At 43.3% G+C, this 19,906-nt stretch overlaps 1 protein-coding gene across 3 annotated transcripts in view; it reads left to right on the top strand.

Annotated features, from left to right (window-relative positions):
• The window catches only part of ASPSCR1 (ASPSCR1 tether for SLC2A4, UBX domain containing), a 43,306-nt gene that overhangs the window by 9,458 nt on the left and 13,942 nt on the right, over nucleotides 1–19,906 (top strand). For all 3 annotated transcript variants that reach the window (XM_051797768.1, XM_051797766.1, XM_051797767.1), the window contains 9 exons: nucleotides 2,036–2,136; nucleotides 8,479–8,536; nucleotides 9,344–9,417; nucleotides 10,188–10,626; nucleotides 15,812–15,951; nucleotides 17,396–17,477; nucleotides 18,268–18,334; nucleotides 19,186–19,248; nucleotides 19,552–19,604. In XM_051797768.1, coding sequence (XP_051653728.1) covers nucleotides 2,036–2,136; nucleotides 8,479–8,536; nucleotides 9,344–9,417; nucleotides 10,188–10,626; nucleotides 15,812–15,951; nucleotides 17,396–17,477; nucleotides 18,268–18,334; nucleotides 19,186–19,248; nucleotides 19,552–19,604 — 1,077 coding nt within the window. The remainder of the gene's footprint in view (nucleotides 1–2,035; nucleotides 2,137–8,478; nucleotides 8,537–9,343; nucleotides 9,418–10,187; nucleotides 10,627–15,811; nucleotides 15,952–17,395; nucleotides 17,478–18,267; nucleotides 18,335–19,185; nucleotides 19,249–19,551; nucleotides 19,605–19,906) is intronic.

Genomic DNA, 19,906 nt, shown 5'->3' with positions numbered 1-19,906 from the left:
AGATAATGTGGGTGGAAGTAGGTGTGCTTCCCTCTGGTGACAGCAGTTACCCTGGAAACAGAATACACGTTTCGATAAGTTATGAGTTTGTTCAGCAAATTTGATATTTTAAAAATAGAAAGCTTTTGGATTTGCCTTTGCACGTAGAAAACATTGTTTCCCTTTGCATGTAGAAAACATTGTTTCCCATAAGACAGTTCTTTAGTGAAAAATGGAACAATTTCCACTTGTGATGGCAGGTGACCATGAGTTCAGCTCTTGTGTTAAAGTTGTCAGCCTTTTGTTTAAATGTTTGTAAACTTAGATGGTAATTGTCACTGGTCTCTATTATTTTAAGTAGTGCTTGGGGTCTTTAAAGAGACTTTTCTAATTGACTGAATAGAACTTTCGTGACATGTTTAGCTTTGAACTGTCGCTCAACAACTGATGCAACTGGTAGTCAGAGTTTCTGGGCTGGATTCTTACAGAATGGTGATGTCAGCTGTCATCACTCTGCTGTTGCTGAGAATAATCTAAGGCTTGTCTCCCACGTAGGAGAAACCAGGAGGTTGTGTTAGTGGTGGGATGAAACGACATTGTTCTGTTGGCTCGTTGTTAATGATGCCACTGTTTCCTTTATGTAGAAAAATTCCTGTCTCCAGCAGATCAACATTTGCAGTCCTGTGAGGACGTGTGGGAGCTGAGGCAGATGACAAACATATTCCTCCGCGGAAATCACAGTCGATTGCTGGAGTGTGTGGTGTCTGTTTTCCCATCTCCCTCTCTTTCTCTCCCCCTCTGCCCTCCTGCTTGCACACACATCTTGCACTCACAGTGAAGCTGACTAAAAGTGTTGGTAGGGACATGTGAAAACACAGAATGAAAGAAAGTGTCTTTGGCTGTCCTGGGCTAATGTCTTTCTCAGGCTTTGGAATAAGGCCAGTTTCTGTGGACTTCAGAAAACTGTAGTTGACTGGAGAAACCAGGTTCCATCTAGTGGCTGTGGGTTTTTTTAGGATTTTTCTTTAGGCAAGTGAGCTAATTGGGAAAACCTAAGAGTTAGACATTCTGGAGAAGGCTTAATATTCTCTAAAAGGTAAAAAAACCCCAAAACACGAACACCTGAAGTGCACTGCCATTCTCCATCTCTTGGTCAGCTGCTAGACTTTTCTCTTGAGATGGTCAGGAGTTTAAGTTCTTCAGGACTGAGCCCAGCATGTGTTCATTTTAGAAATACTTTGGATTTTTTTTTTTTTTTTGAGAGAAGTGGGGAAGCAGTTCTCTGAAGTGTGTGTAGCACGAGCTAATGAACATGGATGTTCACATTCCAGGTTGGAGAAAGCCTGTTAAAATAGGCAGCTAGCTGGCCCTTGCCTTTTTCTGTGGGTGTTCAAGAACTTGATAACTGAACATCCAGAATTATTTTTAAGATTTTTTTGCTACTTCACTCTCGTATTGCATGTCAAAATTTGGTGATTAGAAAGCATCAGTGAGTTGCAAATGTTGTTTTGTTGGACTGGTAATGGTTGTTTAGGTCTTCAGGAATGCAGGGATCAATGGGGACTGTATTCTTGCTTTCTCTGTGTGGATGTGCAAGTACTCTGCTTGTTTTGCCCCAGGGAAGTTGTTCTGCAAACTGATGCTGAAGTGGACAGAGCTCTGTGTTGGTATTTTAAGTTGTGCAGCTGCATCAGTCCTTTCTGCCTTACTGGTATTTGTTTTATGTAGGTGTGAAGATCCTTTCTGTAAAGTTTCATCCGGTGTAAAACAGTACATCTTAGTTGCTCATCATGACACATTATTTGGGATGTTTGCACTGGCTTTTCTCTGAACATGTTCCAGTTCAAGATATGACAGGGAAGAGGGGCCCCTGAAAGCTGGTTAGTTTTCCAGGATGGCCTCCCCCATGCTCAGGAGAAGTCCATCCCAACAAACTGGAATTCAGGCCAGAATGCCTGCACATATGGACAAGGAGCACTGAAATACTTTAAAAAGTTGTGAAGAAAAAAAAGTTTTCATTCAATTTTCAGATGAATTCACTGTGTTTTTCCAATAGGTTCGGATAGCATTACAACTAGATGATGGCTCCCGTTTGCAAGACACCTTCCTCTGCCAACAGACTCTGTGGGAACTTCTCAATCATTTTGCAAAAATCAGGTGAGCAATGCAGTGAGAAAATTCTTGTTTGGATGGATCTCTGCATGGCAGTAGTTACTTGTTATGGTGATCCAGCTGAATCCTTCAGATTTGTAGAGTTTGCGTTATTTGACTGTGGTTTCTCCTTTATTACAGATGTATTTGCCTTTTCCTTGCTCTTTCAGATTTGACACTCCGTAGTTTTATTATTATTTTTTAATCCTGCAGTAGCACTCCTGATTGAGGGCATAAACTTGTAACAAACTGCTAAAGCTGTGAAGCAGCTATACTAAACTGGGATATGTTGCCCCACCTGCCTTTTACACAAACATGTTTGAAGTCAAGTTACTGCCAGAGGTGAGGTGCCAGCCTGGATGATCTTGATCCCCAGTATTTCTGTGCTGCAGTTCCCTGTAGTGCAGGTGGTTCTTAAACGAGTTGCTGTTGCTTTTGAGGCTTGCTGTTGTGCAAGTTCTTCAGGGAAATCTGGAGCTCTCAGCAGGCTAATGTGGAATCTTCAAAAGACTGATTAGATCCTGCTTAAATGGAAGAATTTATGGTTCTACATTTATTGAGTATGTACATGGGTTAGAAATCTTATTATTTGAGTCCAGTCTACATTCAGTGTTATCTCTTGAGTTTTGAATTAAAAACACTGTATTGTTTTGAAATTGTTTTGAAAGACAGTTCTTTTCTCACGGCTTGGAAGATGAAGCCTTGAAGCTGTGGCGGCCATTCTATTTTTAATTGTTAGGGACTAGGTCTACACTGTGACTTATGAGTAGAAGTCAAAAGGAACCGTTTTCATGTAAATGCTAGAGAGAAAAGAATTCTTTTAATTGAGGAAGGAGGTAGGCCAGAAAGCCCAGATATGATTTTCCTAAGTGTTTTAAGTCCCCTCTTGTCCCTTACTGCATCCTTTGTGCCCTCTGGGAGGCGAGGAGTGCCTGTTGCAGTTTGGGGACTGCTAGACTGGTGGGGGTGTTAATAATTGACAGTGACAAATAGCCTTTGTGTGACTTTCTCACACATTAGTTGACTATTTATTCGGTTTAAATTTTGAGCTTTTTATATAATTTTGCTCTTTTGAAGTGGTTTTATTGTTTACAGGTTATTGTAATACTACTACTTAATACACATGCTACTCTTAAGCTTCTAACTGCTGCACTGTGCTATGCATTCTTAACTAGTTCAGAACACAGCTGCTGTTTTCTGCCCTCTTGAAGCTGAGCTGAGATGTTTGGATGGGCTTTGCAAACTTTTGATTAAGTTCAACAAGCGGCAAAGGTGCTGTGTGTGACTTAGTCACAGAACAAGCTGGATCTACAGCCATCTTTATGGATTTCATGGGCTGAGCTGCTGTTCAGTGTGTTTGGATTCACGTAGACTAACTAGTCAGCTAATTGTTGATATTTGCTGAATCCTTCCTTGGACTTTCCAACTGGAGACATTTTCCTGGAATGCTCAGCTGCTCTAAGTGCGTGAGGGGAAGTATTCTAAATCCACTGGAATTTCCCCTGGGTTTCCAGCGTCCATCTCGGCTAATTGGATCTGAAGAAGGTCTGGAAACTATTGTAGGGTTGCTCCTCCTCTCAGCGTGCGGCAGTCCTTGCACAAGATGTTTACAGGCCCTGTCAGATCACTACATGAAGGAATCTAATCTGCTTGCCGTTCCCCTTCTGAAGAGGAGCACATCAAAGAGAGGACAGTGTGTTTGATGTGTGTGCTTCCCCTCAGTGGGTGCATGTAATGGATTAGCAGCAGCTGGAGGAGGAGCTTCCAAGAGTTAGACAAAAACAAGTCTCTGGGGATCTTCGCCTGGAGTCTGTGCTGCAGGGGCCGGTTGAGTGCACAGCGTCGTCTGCTCTTTGAGCGTGAGGCCTGGGAGAGCTGCTGCCTTTCTGTCTCCCACTCTTGCCTGCCTGGCAGCTTCAGCAGCTTTGTGGGCTCTTGTACGTGGGAGTGATTGCACTCTGGACACTCAGAGACATCTTTGATAGTAATTGTGACTCTTCACTAATTCTGTGGTGTCATTCAGTAGGTTTAGATATTTTCCATACATTTTTAGAAGATGACTCAAAGAGTTGCTTGGATTGAAGTGGAAAGCAGTTTTTGGAAAAGTGAATGAAACTAGATTCTGTAAGTCAAACTGGCTTGCTCTCCTATGGGTCTTTGGTGAGGGCACATTCCATTGTGCCTCAGGTTCTTTTCTCCTGAATGGTGATCATGCACCTTTCCTGATAGGCAGCTTGAGGTTCAAGCTTTTTTTCCTCTGGGCTGTTCTGTCTGCCATTTCTGTGATTCTGTACTGTTTCTCTGTGTTTCAGCAACCCTTTATCTTTTGTGCACTGTTATTGAGGATTCCTGTAGGAATACAGCTGATCCTAATTGGAAGCAAAACCCATTGGAATTGAGGTAGAGATGAGTATCTCTCCTGGATTGTCTGGAGAAATCTGAGCACAGTAGCTTGCTATGGTGTGCTAAAGGCCAGTCTCTTTGGTGATCTTTTGTTCCAATTTTCTAATAAAGACAAGTTTTTTTCTGCCTTTCATCGTCAGGCATTGGCCTTGGGAACTTACTCGGGTACTGCTGCCAGAGGAGAGAGGGAGGTTGGAGTCTGAGTCTTGAATCACAATATTATGCTCCTTTGTATGAGAAACTTAATCTCTTGATTCCTGCAGAGCATTGTATAGGGCTTTCTGTCCCTGACAGAGAATAACTAATTGTGGAACTACAAATGGAGGCAGACTATTCTGATGTTGGTTTGGTTGTTCACCTTGAGTTGGAGAGTTAACTGTATTTCATAGTCTGAAGCTTGAATATAGTAGTTTGGATGCACTGGTGTGTCTGTCTCCTTCTGCACAATAGGATTTGTTGTGGCTGGGAGAACTGTTCTGAAAGACTGGTGCCTTGGGACTATAAACTCTTTGGGATGTGTTGCAGCTGGTCTGGAAGTAGTTCTCAGCCCCTGACTTTCCTAAACTAGATCTGACCCTCAGGACTGGTTTTACAGGTTGCTCAGTTTGGATTTGCTACCTCTGGGTTTCTTTGTGACTCACCTTGTCCCATACCGCTGTGGCGTTGCAAGCTTTTAAGTTTTAAGCTTTTGATCAAAATGGCGTATAGACTGCTACAATTAAACCAAACAGAAGTCTTAGTTCTGGCCTGTGCTTAACAGGTTTGCTCCCCCACATCCTCCATCTGGAAGTCTTTGATCTTCTCTTGCTCTTTGAGAATTACTCAAGGGTTCAGTATCATAGTTTTGCAGTGGTTCTTTCGGTCCTGAGTGACTTCTGGTTGCAGCTGTTTCACTTACATGTCATTGCAGCTGAGTTTTGAGTCTAAGTGTAAATGTCCTTGATGAATTTTCATGGAATTTAATGGCTACTTCCCTTCATTTTCTGCTCCGTAGGCTGGTTGACTCCTTCCCCATTCAGTTTCTTTTGTCACTTTGTGCTGGGCTAAATAGATTTGTGTTACAGTATGGTGTAAGACATTGATTGTATATATGTATTCTTTTAATCAGCTCCTTTGTGAAGTATTTTGGACATAACAGAAAGACTAAGTGATATAATATTGAGGAAGTTGTTGTTAAGTAACTGTGAACATTAGGGTGATACTTAAGGTTCTTAGAACCACTGCATCTAGAGCAGTAAGATGTGTTTGGGTATGCAGACTCTGGTCTTCTGCTGGGCAAGCAGGTTGCTGAAGTGGGAAGGGTTATTTCCTTGTTACCTGAACAGAAAATGTTATCCCTGTCCTGAGGTGGTCTTTCCGTAATGATTGGGTTTATTGCATGCCTGTTTATGGAGTTCCCAGCTATGAAGCAGAAGCCTTTCTAACAGCAGCAGTCAGTGTGGCCGCAGCAGAGACCATGGAATGTACAGTCACTTCAGAACTAGACACTTCATTGACTGCTTGGATTTTAACTGTTCTTAGGGATCCTTTTTCTACATAAATCCTTGAGATAACTTTGTGTCTGGTAATACTGCATCTCAAAATACATGTTTAAACTGCATGATGCTGAAGGCAGAATGTTTTAAGTAGTGGAATTCTGTTAATTAAACTCTTGTCTGGGAAAAGTCAGAATGAAGCTAGCCTTGATCACTGATATCGTGTTCATACAGTTATTCCCTGTCCCAGCCCCCAGGAACAACGCTCACAAATTTAACCACAAGACAGAGACTATACCCTGAAGGTACAAGTATAGGTGTAAGTGATGCACTAGATAAAAGCAGTCTGAGTTCCTACTTCAGTTTTTGACATTTGAATGCCAAGTTGATCAATGTTTTGTGGATATATTTAGGAGAAGGTGCGGCTATTACTCCTACTGGGAAATTATAAACAATGCAGAGTAATGCTTGAAGTAGAAATATCTTTTCAAAACATCTAATTTTCAGTGAAAAATACTGGATTCTTCTTAAGGCTGCTAGGGTCCTGCAGGTTTTGTTTTTTCTTGTGAAGTTCACTGCAGAGATTAGAATCTGGTGGCTGAAGAGGCAGCTAAGTGGAAGTGTTCACATAACCCTGTCAGTCATTTGCAGAGCTCCTCAGGTGTTCAGTAACAAACGCTGGTGTAGTCGAGCATAAAATGGCAACCTGAGCTCAGGAACTGGCTCCAGAGGCCTCAGGAGCTGAGCAAGGATGTGTCGTGTTCCTGGGCTGCCAAGGGGATTTCCTCAGCTGCTTTGCAGAGAGGTGGTTTCTCTTCGAGTCACAGGTGATGGGTGGTGGTTTCCTGGTGGGGTGAGTGGAAAGCCATTCCCTCCCTGAGACTGGAGTGCAGAGATCAGTAAGACCAAGCGAAGTTTACCATGAGGAAGAATTGCCGGTGTTTTACGTTTGATGATAAACCAGCTGTTGCAGTGCAGATGGTACATACTGCTCCTTACCAGGGGATATCCTGGTGTAACTGCAAGGGCAGGGAGCTTGGGACAGAATCTGCTAACAAGAGCTGCTGGGGTGTAAGGAGAAGGATAAACCTCATCAGTTCTCATTGTGTTGATGGGGAATATCCTGGGGCAACATTCTCACCTTTTGTAGTTACCCAGGCTGAGCTAGGTTGAAATGTCTGAATCTGAAGCTTCTGAAAAAAATGCTTTCGAGAATTCAGCCAAGTCTCTTTCCAAACCACCACTGTCTCAAAGTGGACAGTGTTTTCCTAGTCACCTTTTACCATTGGTATGCTTGGAGTGAGAAGCAAACTATTCTCCTTAATGTCATGATTTACCATGTTCTCAGCTGATTTCAGTTTGAGTTTCGCTTTGCTGGAGTGGAGACCAAGATGAAAGAGAGTTTCTTCTGGTGTTGGATCTAATGCTCTCACTGATTTCAGTGCTTCAGCATAATGTACTGGTTAATTCTTTAAGGCTCTTTTTACATTTCTACTGACATCTGAGGATTTCTTGCTGCAAGTGCCAATCCTTATTTTCTTCCTTTTGAAATCACATCATCTTGGCTAGGTGAGAACTGAGACTTGCTATGAAAGGCAGTGATTGTCTTTTCCCTGTCCATCTTCTGTGTTTGATCATGTGAATATGCAATAAAGCTTCTCTTTTACTGGAATGCCTCAGAATTGTTATCTAGAGGAAAATGGAAAGAGTAGCATCTTACTGGTTTTTCCCTGTTTTGATGATGATCTTCACTTATGTTTTCCTCTGCAGATGGCGTGTCAGAAGTTTGCATAATTGCTAATATGTGTCCTGTGTCTCTGAAATGCTTAAATATGGGTTGATTTTCACTTTGTCTAGAGTGACAGCCTTTCCTTTGCCTATTTTCTCCATGGTCTCCAGAATCTGGAAGTTTCTGCTGTTCCTTTTTTTGTTTGTTTGTTTACTTTCTTTTTTCTTTTTTAAACTGACACTAAGACAGGCAAATTCTTTGTCCACAGTTTATTTGCTTTCGAGCAGTATTTAATTCTATTTGTTGCTGTGCATATGTGGAAAGAAATGGACCTCTCCCCAGGGAAAGTTCAGTGACTGTAAACAGTAAAGAAGTCTTTAGCTTAGATAAGGGATTAAAAAGAGCAAGTGTAATTAAGTCATGTCCAGATTGGGTACTGAGGCACACGAAGAATGACGAGCTCAAATTTATCTAGTAAGATCAATTAATTTATGAATTAACTTTAATTATTTCTGCTTTGTTATTAAACTTTTAGACCATGTTTAAGGAAAAGTGAATGCATTGGAGCAAATTCTTTACCTAATGTCTAAGAGAGATCCCGTGAACTATGTAATGGTTATTGCTGGAGGAAAATGGAGGAGAGTATTGCCAGCTGATTTCACTTTGTACCGTTACTCTGCACTGGTTTTGGAGGGGGTGGGCTGTTGTGCAGATGCTGCAGTGTTTTGCTCTTTCTTGCAGGGAGTTGATGGAACAGCATGGTGAATTCTCTCCAGTCTGTATTTACATGCGAGATGAGGTAAGGCAGCAAAGGCCTCTCAACTGTCAACCCTAAAAAATAAGAAAAAACTTAGCTCTACTTTCCAACCTGGAAAGTGTTTCTTTTGAACTTTCTTGAGAGAGGAAGTAGAAAAATGTTGGTCTTTTCAAAGCATGACGTGTCTGTGTGGAAAAAAGCTCTCTTGGAACAGAACCCTGGGACGTTGAGATCTCTGAGCCCATAAAATGAGCTCAATGACCTGTTTGTGTTTTTCTTTCCAACTTCTTTTAAAGCTTGAGTCAAAACAGTGGTTTCATTTTAATAAATATTTGCTTTTCTCTGTGTTTTGATCTTCTGCTATTAAAGTTTTGTTTAATATTTTGTATGTGCGTATTATGGAATTTGCTCTCCCTGGCTGTCCCCTTCACTTCCCACTGACCTCTGTGGACAGATTGTCTTTATTCTGGAACAGGTCATTGCAGGCAGATGAGAGGTGTATGTAAGGAAGGCGGCTGTCCTGCAGCTCTGAGGTGCTGCCTGTCGTTTAACTTCTGCCGTAAAAGTAATGCTTTGCTGCAGTTTGATCCCATTTGAGTGTGTGTATGGGACAAAAATACACGTAGGTCATCTTCCCTTGAGATCACTTAATAAGCTGTGAATGTGGTAAAACAGTATAGGTGAATACAGATTCAGGTCTGATTTAGAACTGTAGAAAGAATGAGTTTTGATCTGTTTCTGGTGCTGTGTGGTGCTTCTTTTGATACAGGCTTCTTTCTAGAAAGAGCACTATATGTGCTCTCCTGGGCAAGCAGTGGCCATAATTACTCTCCTTTGGTTTTGTTGCAGATATCAGGAAAAGATGCCCTGGAGAAGACAACACTGAAGTCACTTGGCCTGACTGGAGGCAGTGCCATTGTCAGGTTGGGAGGAACAAAGTTTGGCCTCGTTATTTTTCCTTTCCACTCTGGTGGTGAATTTATTTTGTTTCAAATACCAAAAAAAGGGGCAAAAAAATTTGAAAACTACAAACATTGTGGCATTCAGTAATTATTGCATTTGCCTGTTTATCTCAAACTGCTGCCCAGATGTGCTTCCCACAGCTGCAGATGCTGGCACTGACTAGTCATGTGCAGATTAAAAGAGCTTGTTTGTTTCTTTTCTTTTTTTTTTTTTTTTCTTCTTTTTTTTTTTTCTTCTGTGATTGGAACAGACAATTCAAAGTTAAAAGTCTTTCTGAGAGGGCAATCAGCTACCACTTCATTCTTCCCTGCTCTGGATCTCAGGCACTGAACTCCCAGCCCCTGCAGTTCCTTCTGTCTGTTGGAGGGTGAGGTGGGGACAGGGGCAACCTTTCTATGATCTCCTGGCCAGCTCCTTGCAGTATTTACAGAAGGCAGGAGTGATTAGAAGCTGTGCTTTACAACTGACTGCTGTTTTCCCCTGGAAGACAGTTTTCTTCTGGTGGAGCAGGTTCCTGTTCTGTTTTGTTGCACAACCCCCTGGTCCCCTACCCCTCCCTTCACAGCAACTGGAGGTTGTGCTCTGTGAGTGTCTGGAAGAAGCAAATTGTTAAATCAGGGGTGCATTTGAATCAGCTGTTGCCTTTGTGTCACGGTCACATTGAGAATGGGGAGGGCAATACTCTTAGAATTGTGATTTTATTTTTATTCCTGTTGGTGTCTTCTTAAAGAGTTGTCATGAAGAAACGCAGTTCATCTGGTCAGGAGGAAGCTGTGGGCGCCATGGTGCCTTGTAATGAGCCAACAGTGAGGCCACGCTCTATGGAGGGAGCAGAGGATGCGCTCCTACCTCAAGCAACCACATTCCCAAAGGACTTGGACCACAGGGATGTGGCCATGTCTTTAAACAGCAGCACACACAAGCAAGACTCGACTAAAGAAACTCATGCTAACTTGGAGGAACTGTGGCCTTCCTCAGAGCCCGAACATACCCCATTTGTTCCTTTTTTTGGAGATGGAGAGCGTCTGGGGGATTCTTCTGTAGCTACACCATCCTTTGGGTTAGATATGCCATCTTCAAAGATGCCAACAACTTTTTCCAGCCCTGGAGGCCCTTCTAAGCCAAAGAAGTCTAAGAACAGCCAAGAATTTCAAAAGGAGCGAGAACAGGTAAGGGAATACGTGTTTGCAGTTTGGGCAATGAGGGCTTTTCTTTATCCTGCCTTGCCTGAGGCTGAGCTCCCATGAGGAAAAAGATGTTTCCAGATTTAAGCCTTTTTTCCCCATGTCATAGGGTTAGGTACCTTGGTGACATACAGTTCTGCCTGAGTTCAGTAAGGAAGTAGGAAATAGGAAGGATGTGAGCTTAAGAATTTGCTGTCCAGAGGCAAGCAAAACTTTAAACCTTTAGGTGTCCTTGATGAGTGGTTCAAATAGAAACAACACAGCTGCGTTAAATCACAGTCCAGGAGAGCCTACACCTCTGTGCCTCGAATTTCATGCAGATTTCATGAACCAACGCCCACTTTGTCGCCTGAGCCCTAGGTACTTGTTTGTCTCTTCAAATCTGATGTGTAGTTTTGCTAAAGATGAGCAGAGTTTGGTCTTCGATTTAATTTTCTTAATATTGCAGATGAAGCAGAAACCTTCCATCCTTTTCCTTCTGTATTTCTGCTTGCTTATAGAATTGTTTTCTGTCTTGATCTAAAATATCCTGCTTCTTAAATGTTAAGTCTACCTCTCTTTAACCCCTTTCCTAGAAAGACGAATTGCACGTGTCTCTGTTGTTGATGTCTCTGAAGTAAAACTGTGTTTGTGAAAACTGAAAATGCTTGAGCCCATGTAGAGATACCAGAACTGATGGCTGAAGAGTGCTGTGATGCCATCCCAGGGTGACCTGGGAATGATGTGAGGTGTGCTTTCTGTAGGGCAGCTGTATGGAATTGAATGCCTTCAGCAAGGTTGGGTATGTCTGGAAAGCAGCTTAAAATTAAGCACAGGAGTCATTCAGTTAATAACTTACTCCTCATTATTGTGCACTATGAGTTTCACATTCTGGATTCTCAGTGACCAGTTCTTTCCTTGCTCCTTCACTGCACACATCGTTCCTGTAGCTGCTTTCGTCTTCAGAGATCCCCTTCCTTGTTTCTGCCTCTTTGGTACCCTGTAGAGTTAGAGGTTTGAATTCTTCTCTGGTTCTGATCCAGCCAGGATCGAATAGTGAAAAACTATAAATAGAAATAAAGGATGCATGGGGAGCTTCAAAGGGAGGTCAGTCCAGGAGGAATTTAGCAAGACTGTGGATGTTTTCTTGTTGATGTAGAGACTCTACCTTGGTTGACTTCTTTGTGGTTGCAGTTCATTCTTGATGAGTTCTGAATTGTTTAGGAACAGAAACCAGACCCTGGAAGGACTCTGGAGCAGTTACGAATTGCACAAGTAACAGAAAGAGGCCTTGCCAACCCAGTGGTGAATATTTCGGTATATTAGAAACATGTTTGGGTCCGTCTAAGCAGTGTTATTTCACATTTTAGAATAGACCCTGAGCTTGGAAAACTAAACAGTGGGCTGGGTGACTTGTCCAGTCTCACGTGTTGCTTGTTTCAGTTGCACTCTCACCTATGAGCGATTTGTAAAGGAGGAGTTTCCGTTGTGTCTGGGAGGGGAGGGAGCAGTGTCAGGGTTTGTGGTGGTATCCTTCACCAGTCTTGTTGCCCATGCTTCTCTGCACGCTGGCTGGAGGGGCAGAACTCCCTCCATCATTTCACTGACTTCACAGCCTGACGTGGAGCTGTGGTGTTGGGCACGGGCTGAGTGCTGGTGGTTGAAGGACTCTGATGAACTGGTATCTTTCTCAGAATCGTAGTCCAGTTCAAACCACTCGGAGGCACTTCTGGAGCCAGCCGCCCTTCCAGTCTGAAAACAGCTTTGGGAGCAGCTGCAGATTCTGTTGGGGGGGTTCTGTCCTTGTGTTAAACAGCATGTGATTTTGACGGCTGCTTTCAAGCCCTTTGATCTCTGGTGCTTTTGCTGCTGATTGATTACATTTTGTTCCCTCCTCCATTCCTACCATCCTCTGCTCTCCTTACTCTCAGCGGCAACAGCCAAGCAGGGCAAGCCACATGGCATCTGCTTTTTGTCCCTTTTCAGTCCTGAGGAAAAAACCCAAAACAAAACAAATTATTTTTAAACATCAAAGGTCCATTTTTATAAAGGAATCTTCCCATTAATGCTTGCCTGTGTGTGGTTTTTGAAGCTGAAGAGAGAGGCTGGATAAAATCTGTGCCGGCGTCCCTTCGTTTCTTGGGCTAAAGATGGTTTACAGACAGCTGCGTGCTGACTTTGATGTCAGAACGTTAATTATTAGAAAGTAACTTTACACCAGATTCCCCACGAGATTAGGGCTCCCAGAGGTGGTGGGGAGGAAGTGGGTCACTGGGGAGAGCTTGCTGCTGTGGAAAGCACTATAGCCACTACTTCACCCAAAATGAAATAAAAGTTTTCCTCAGCTTACCTGCTTCCTTGGGTCCAGAGTGGTGACTACAGTGAATTGCATTCTTCCTAACACCTGGTTTTGTCATGTAGACTGCACTTACATAGACACTGCTGTGAACGTGTGGCTTCAGCCTCACTGGAAAGGACCTGACATCTCAGCTTTGGTAGAAGTATAGACTTTGAAGAAGGAAGTTGCCAAACCTTAATGCAGCATCTTTGGCTCTTGGAAGAGATCTTTGACAGAAATAGAACAGCAAAGTGCACAGCTTGCTTTCTTCCAGGTTACATAATGGAAGGTAGAACATCCATGTGGTGGCCATTTATTGTTACTGGAAATGCTCACCTTTTGTTACAGTTGCAGAAAACATTGGCTTTGCAGTGGGCTGGGAAGTGGCTTGGTGTTCGTGGAGCCTCTTTTGTAATCGTTTGTGGGAAGTTAGTTTTTGGATTCCGTCTGCACTTCAGGACTTTTGGAGCCCACAGCAAGGCAGAGGAGTGAACACTTAGGACTGGAATATGTCTGCCCTCTGCCATGTCATCATTCTCTGTGCCTTGGTGGCAGTCTTTAGCTGTCACCATGGTTTGAACAAGGGTTGGCCTTTTCCCTGTGGAAACCTGCTGCTGTTGGGATTTGCTAAAGTGCTTGTTAGAGCCATTACTAAACAGTAACTTTAGGATTTGTTAATGGAGATTTTGGGAGTTCTCTCCATCATATCCTAGCACCCTTCACAACGTACCATAGGATATGTCTCTTCAGTCTTTTGAGTTTGGGGTTTTTTTGGGAAGAAGTCCAGTTTCAGGAGGTGTTTAGAATGAAATGAAACTTGAACCTGTTTAAGGAGATTAAAGTATACCTGGTTATTGGGGAGGCCCGATTAATTCTCTGGCCTCTGATGTAGATGTGCCCTCACTGGATCATGGGACAGCAAGGCTCCTTCCTAGAGGGTGGTCCTGGGCGCTTGGGGTCCCTTCTGCAGCACTGGGCACCTCCCCCTCCCTGGGCCCCGGGAAAGCTGCAATCAGGCTCCTTCACCCGCTGGTTAGGGCTGACCCTGCTCAACTTTCTAAAAGTAGCCAAGGGTCCCACCCACACAACCTCGCTCTTTTAATTTCTCAAATTACCCTTTAGTGCCCACAAGTAGAGTGAACATTGCCTTGTAATTTGTGTTGTGCTTTTGACAATTGAGAAGACTCCTGTTCCCAAGGGGCCTGGGGGAAGGGAGACTGGATGGAGGGAGGAGTGTTAATTAGGATTGGAAAGAGTGTATGAGGGAATGAGGGGAGAAGAAATGGGCAGTGGGTTCATTCACAGAGCCTACAGCCGTGTTAGGCTGACAACTGACTGGGAAGAAATGCTGAACTAACTACCAAAGTTTTTGTTCCTCCGGGCCTCTTCAGCCACGGGCTGTGTCCTCCCTTCATCTCCTGTAGCCTTCAGTGTGCTGTTCTGTATGTTTGTGCCTTTAAACCGTTTTGGAATTTAGAAAGCTTGACTTGTGTGAGAGCCAGGAGGTGTAACTGCCTCTTATGTGCTTGACTCTGGTCATAGTTTGTATTCACACACAGACACAGCTGCTGCTTTGGGCGTAAGAGAGAGCAGCAAGCACATAACCTTTCCTGGAGAGGGATCCATAGTGTCCTGCTGCCTGCAGAGATGGCAAATAGGACACCTTGGTCTAAGTGGCTGGGGCTTTGATTTAGGTTTTTTTGGTGTTGTGGGTCTTGGTGTTGTTTTTTTTTTTTTTTTTATTTTGTTTTTTTCATAACTGCAGCCACAGTCCTAGGCCAAGCCATAGTTTTGCTGGAAGGTTTGCCATTGTGACACCCAGCTCTAGGCTCTGGAGGCAGGGGAGCAGGCAGCCAGGCTGCCTGTACCCTGCTGGGCAGGGGAGAGGGGTGTCTGTGCGGCATGGATCCTCTGGGCTGGAGGGAAAGTTGCCAGTATTAAGTACCTTTATTGCAGCTGATGCCTACAGAGAACTGCTCCCCTCTCATCGGTGTGCTCTGGCTGCACCAAAGGCTGATCTCCGTGCAAAGTACTTTGTAAGTGCAAAATGAAAGGAGTTTTCACTGTTTAAGGGACCTTTCTGCACAGCAGACACCAGGATAAAAATTTGAAAGGTGTGCAGTGGATCCGTGCAGTGGTTTAGTTCAGAGAGCCAAACAGGTCAAAAACTATCTTACCAAAGCAAAGGATTGTTCTCTAGAGTAAGGAGAAAAGGAGTGGGCCCTGGCTCTGTGGCAAGAGAATGTGAAGCAAAGAGAACACAAGACACAATGCAAGCCAGGAGTGCGTGGTGGATGAAAAAGCTTCCGAGGGCACTCTAGTCTGTGGAATGAAGGATAGCACCTGTGTAAGTTGTGTGCTGCCTGTAGAGTGGCAAGGAAATGGTTACATACTGAAAGAGGTTTGGAGTAGAGCAGAGAGGTCAGGTAGGGTTTTGGGATAGTCATTTCTGAGTGCTTGTAACTTGCTAGAAGTGTGGTTCGGCCACAAAGTACCGTTGTATTGTAGGTGAAGAGGCACTCCCTGAAAAGGAGTTCTCTCTCCTCACCTTAGGTGACTGCTGAGGTTATTACCCTGAGTTTCCTGTACTGACAGTGGAGAGCAGCCAGCTACTCACCTGGCAATAGAGATCCCTGCTGCTGTTGGGAGGGGGATTGTGCCCAGAGCTGTATCAGCTGTAAAGAATGACAACACTGACAACCTCTCTATCTGTCTGATCTGAGTGCCAGGAATTCCACACTAGTGATTGTATTTCAGTTTGCAAATACAGTCCTGTTACTCTTTTTCAGGAACCTTATAGGATAAGCAAAACAGTGCATTTTAAACTAATTGAAGCTCATTTTTATTCTGTAGCTTGTAGAACGAGAGCCCCTTGTGTGTCACTTAGACCTGCTGGAACAACTTCCTGATGGCCCAGAAGAGCTTCCTGATGAATTCTTTGAAGTCACGGTGGATGATGTACGGAAACGTTTGGCACAGCTGCAGAGTGAGAGGCAAGTTCCCTTTCTGTTGTGAGGGAGATTGTGCCGTGTCCTGTTGTTGAGCAGAGTAACAGTGACCAGCAGAGCTTGTTGCATTTTTGGCCAGTAAGAAAGACCCTGTATTTTAGGTAACAGAATTAACCATTTATTAGACCTCATCAGGAGACCAACTTTGAGACATTACCTAAAAAGAAATAAAGCAAAATCAGACTTAGCCACAAATCAAGACCTGAAAATATTTGGAACAGAAACATACACACAGAGGAAGTATAGAAAGCTGACTAACTACATATCTCACTGTTCAAGTAGCTTGCTTTCAAATATTCATGGTTTTACTTTATTGAACTCCAGTTTGATAAAAACTCAGATTAAGATAAACTGGCCTTCCAGTCACAGCAGCATTTTGCCATCTGTATGTTCCTTAAAGAAATTAATTTCAGGAATGTATTTAAAGTGGGTCATAGCATTCCTTTAAACATTACAATAATTCTCCAAGACTTTGAGCAGTCTTCTTTACACTGTAACCTGGTCTGAGTTGAACTCTTTACTTGGAGCTGACATTTTTTCCCACAGGCCACTGAAATCCACATGAGTATATAGATTGACCTGAAAATTGCTCTGCTGCTTGTGGGTCTGGAGTATTTAGTGGTGCAAATTTAGAGTCAATTTGGTTGGGGGTTACTGGAATACAGGCCCCTCAAAAAAGACCTAATTTTCAAATGTGCTGATGCTTGTAATCCCTTTTCCCCTTACAGCCAGCGATAAAAATAAAGGCAAGTTACTCACTGGTTATTCAGAATTAAGTGCAAAGAGAAGGGACTGAAGCTGAACATGGGATCTGTTGGGTCTAAGCTGATTTCCTTACTTAGGGGAAAATATGTAATTATTTTCTTAAAGTTAGTTTCATCTTAAATGCAGGTAGACTTTTATTTTGCACCCACTATTTCTTTTAGACACCAGTCTACATGCCAGTTCTTGAAGGATCTTCTTGAATGAAACTTCTCATTTTTATTTTGTTTCCCTGTTGCTAAGTAATACTTATTAATTTCTTGTGCCAGTATTGTTTTTTTAACTTCAGTAGCTTTTCTCCCTCCTTGGAATAATCATGTCCAACCTTAGTCTCTGCTTTATTGGATTAATCTCTTCTTGAGTAGTCTAAACAAACTTTCCCCTCCTCTTCTTAAGATCTTTTCTGGCAGCTGTTGTGGTGAACTTATTTTCAAACTTGTACAATAAAAGTAATTTTATATGGTATTGGTGCTGACGCTCGATAGTTTCATATATGAGATTTTGGGATAAGAACCACAGGAGATGGGGAAAATGCTATGAGAGATGCGTGGAACAGTTGAGCAGTTCTCATCAGCCCTGCTTGGACCTTAAGGATACTATCTTAATAAAGTAAAAATACGTCATAAAATTACAGAAGTGGCAACTTGTCTTCTTCCCATGTCTCTAGGAAACGCCTGGAAGAGGCTCCACTAATGACAAAGTCTTTGAGGGAATCTCAGCTGAAGGAGAAGTTGGAGCGTTACCCAAAGGTAATATATGTTCTTTTTCCCTCTCTGGCTAGTCCAGACTTGAAGTTTGAGTAACTTTGGGATTCAGTTGTGATCAACATGCTCTTAAGCTGCTTATAGGAAGACTTTTCAAATTCCTGTCCATGTTAATTGTTTGTGGGACTTGCATAACAGTTGTGCCCTGTGAAGTCAGCTATCCTGTAATCACGTGGTTGAGTGACAGGCAGTATAACTCCTTCTGTTCTGTTCCAGATGTTTCAAAATCTTTCTGTTGTGCACACAACAGTCTGTATGACTGAGTTTTCCTACCTGCCTCTCCTCTGTAGACATTTTGTTAGTGTCTCATTGAAAGTTAAATGATTTGATGTTACAAGTGGATTTATTTTACTCTGTAAATATGATCCTAATGCAGTTCTCAAGTTAAGTGCTTTCTGACCAATGCTGAAAATAGAATGGTCTGAGTTACTTCAGAGGTATGGCAAGAGGATTCCTGCTGCTGTGGACACTTTAGAATGCTGGTACACTGTCTGTCCCTGTCCAAGAGGGACTGTGTTGTTTATGCATTGTTTAGCACAGGGAGCTCCTGATGTCTGAGTGCTGCTTCATCGTACATCACAGTACTTTGATAGATGAGCTCTCTTGCCCCCTCTGAAAGCCAGACGGCCCCTGTTCCCTGAGAAGCTGCACAGCACTGTTAGCCATTAAAAAAAAAAACAAACCCAGAACCACCAACTTGCAGATTCTAAGCCAAGGACAGGTGTTACAGAGCAGCGATAAACCACTGACCCAACGTGCTTTGCCTCTGGTTTAGGTGGTGCTGAGAGTTCATTTTCCAGACCGCCATGTCCTGCAGGGGTTCTTCCATCCCAGTGAAACCGGTAAGACCAATCACCCCCTCAGCCCGTGCAGATGCAGCTCATGGCTCTTACCATGACAGGAGAGAGGGCTTTGGACAGGTATTTCTGCTGTCCAGGGAAGTAAAACAGCTCTGAAAAAGCAGCAGTAGGCAGTTACACTGTTCTTGCAGGGTCCCCGAATGGAATAAGAACAGCGTTTGGGCTAATTCACTTAGCTAAGGGCTACTTGATGGAGACTGTCTAGCTGCTTGATGACAAAATATTTGTGCTTAGGAAGCCCTCTCACTTGCTATCCGCCTTGTTTGTGTCCAAATGATGTGTTTTTGGGATGCATTTCTACACTTCCTCTGTGTTAATGTTTTGGGGGAAAAACAACACCCCCTTCCCCAATCCAAAACAAGCCCTAAAAAGTGGAAAGAAGAAAAAGAAGCTTTAACTACTCTACTAAGAGGGTTGAACCTTTCTGGCTCTGTCAGTTCACAAAAGACGATCAGGCCATGCACCAAGTAGCTCTTACTGTTATTACTGGAGATCTTATTCTCAGCTGGCAGCCATGGTTACCTGCACAAGTTTTTTGATAATTTTCTATGGAACACGAAGTAATAAGTAGCTACCAGTCTCACTTGGCTGCTCTCTGTAGCTGCTGTTGGATTTTCTAGATTTTGATAAGGGACCAGCATGTCCAAGTGGTTTGGTTGGTTTGTTTGCTTGTTTTCTCTACAAGAGATTTGTAATAGCAACAGTGTACTTTGGAGGAAAAGTCAATCTCCATACATTATAGAGGGCAGTTCTGCTGTTACAGTTCAGCCTTTTTGCCCAATATTTGAAGAAACAAGTGTAATTCAGCAAACCTCTCTCTCCTTTTTCCACAGTTGGCATTTTGAGAGACTTTGTAAGAAGCCACCTTGCCGATGCAGAGTTGCCATTTTACTTGTGTGAGTGCTGTTGGTAATATTTGGCCTTACTTTACAAAGCCTGTTCCTAGCTGTGGTATGTATGGGATCTGTTGATGCCTGAGATATGACCGGGGGAGGAATGCCTTCCCTAAACACAGCCTCACAGTGCAAAGAAGGTATAAGATACTCCCTTAGCCATGTTATGCTTCTGCCTATGAAGCAGCCTCTGTGGGCATATGAACATGTCACCCCTTCAGGGAGTGGGGATCCTTTCCATGCCTGCTGTATTTGCTGTTCTGGTTGCTGGGTGGTCCTGCTTTGTAACTTGTTTTTTAACTTCAGTTGTTGCACCTCCCAGAATCATCTTGAACGATGAAAGTCTGACACTGTTTGAGGTAAGGACTCACACATGTGCTCTGTGATTCTCTCTGGCTTGTGCTCCCCTTAACCCTGCCGTAGGCTGTAGTTACTTTCAAAAGAAGCTGTGTAATGGTACGATCCCTGTAGGCTTCTGCTCAGCCAAGGCTAATGGAACAGGTGTTTTGGAGCACAAACTCTTCACCAGAAGAGGTCCACCTTGTGCAGCAATAGGCACGGGCACATTGGGGCAGGGGTGGGGGAGTTGCATTGTTTTGTACACACACTCTGTACCACGCGGAGTCGGAGCTGTATTTAACCTGGAATTGTTGCAAGAGCT

Source organism: Manacus candei, unplaced genomic scaffold, assembly GCF_025592945.1.
Source record: "Manacus candei isolate 608988 ecotype Guabito, Panama unplaced genomic scaffold, ASM2559294v1 h1tg000047l, whole genome shotgun sequence".
NCBI lineage: Eukaryota > Metazoa > Chordata > Aves > Passeriformes > Pipridae > Manacus > Manacus candei.
Note: the sequence above shows the minus strand (reverse complement) of the source record. Positions and strands in the feature narration are given on the sequence as shown.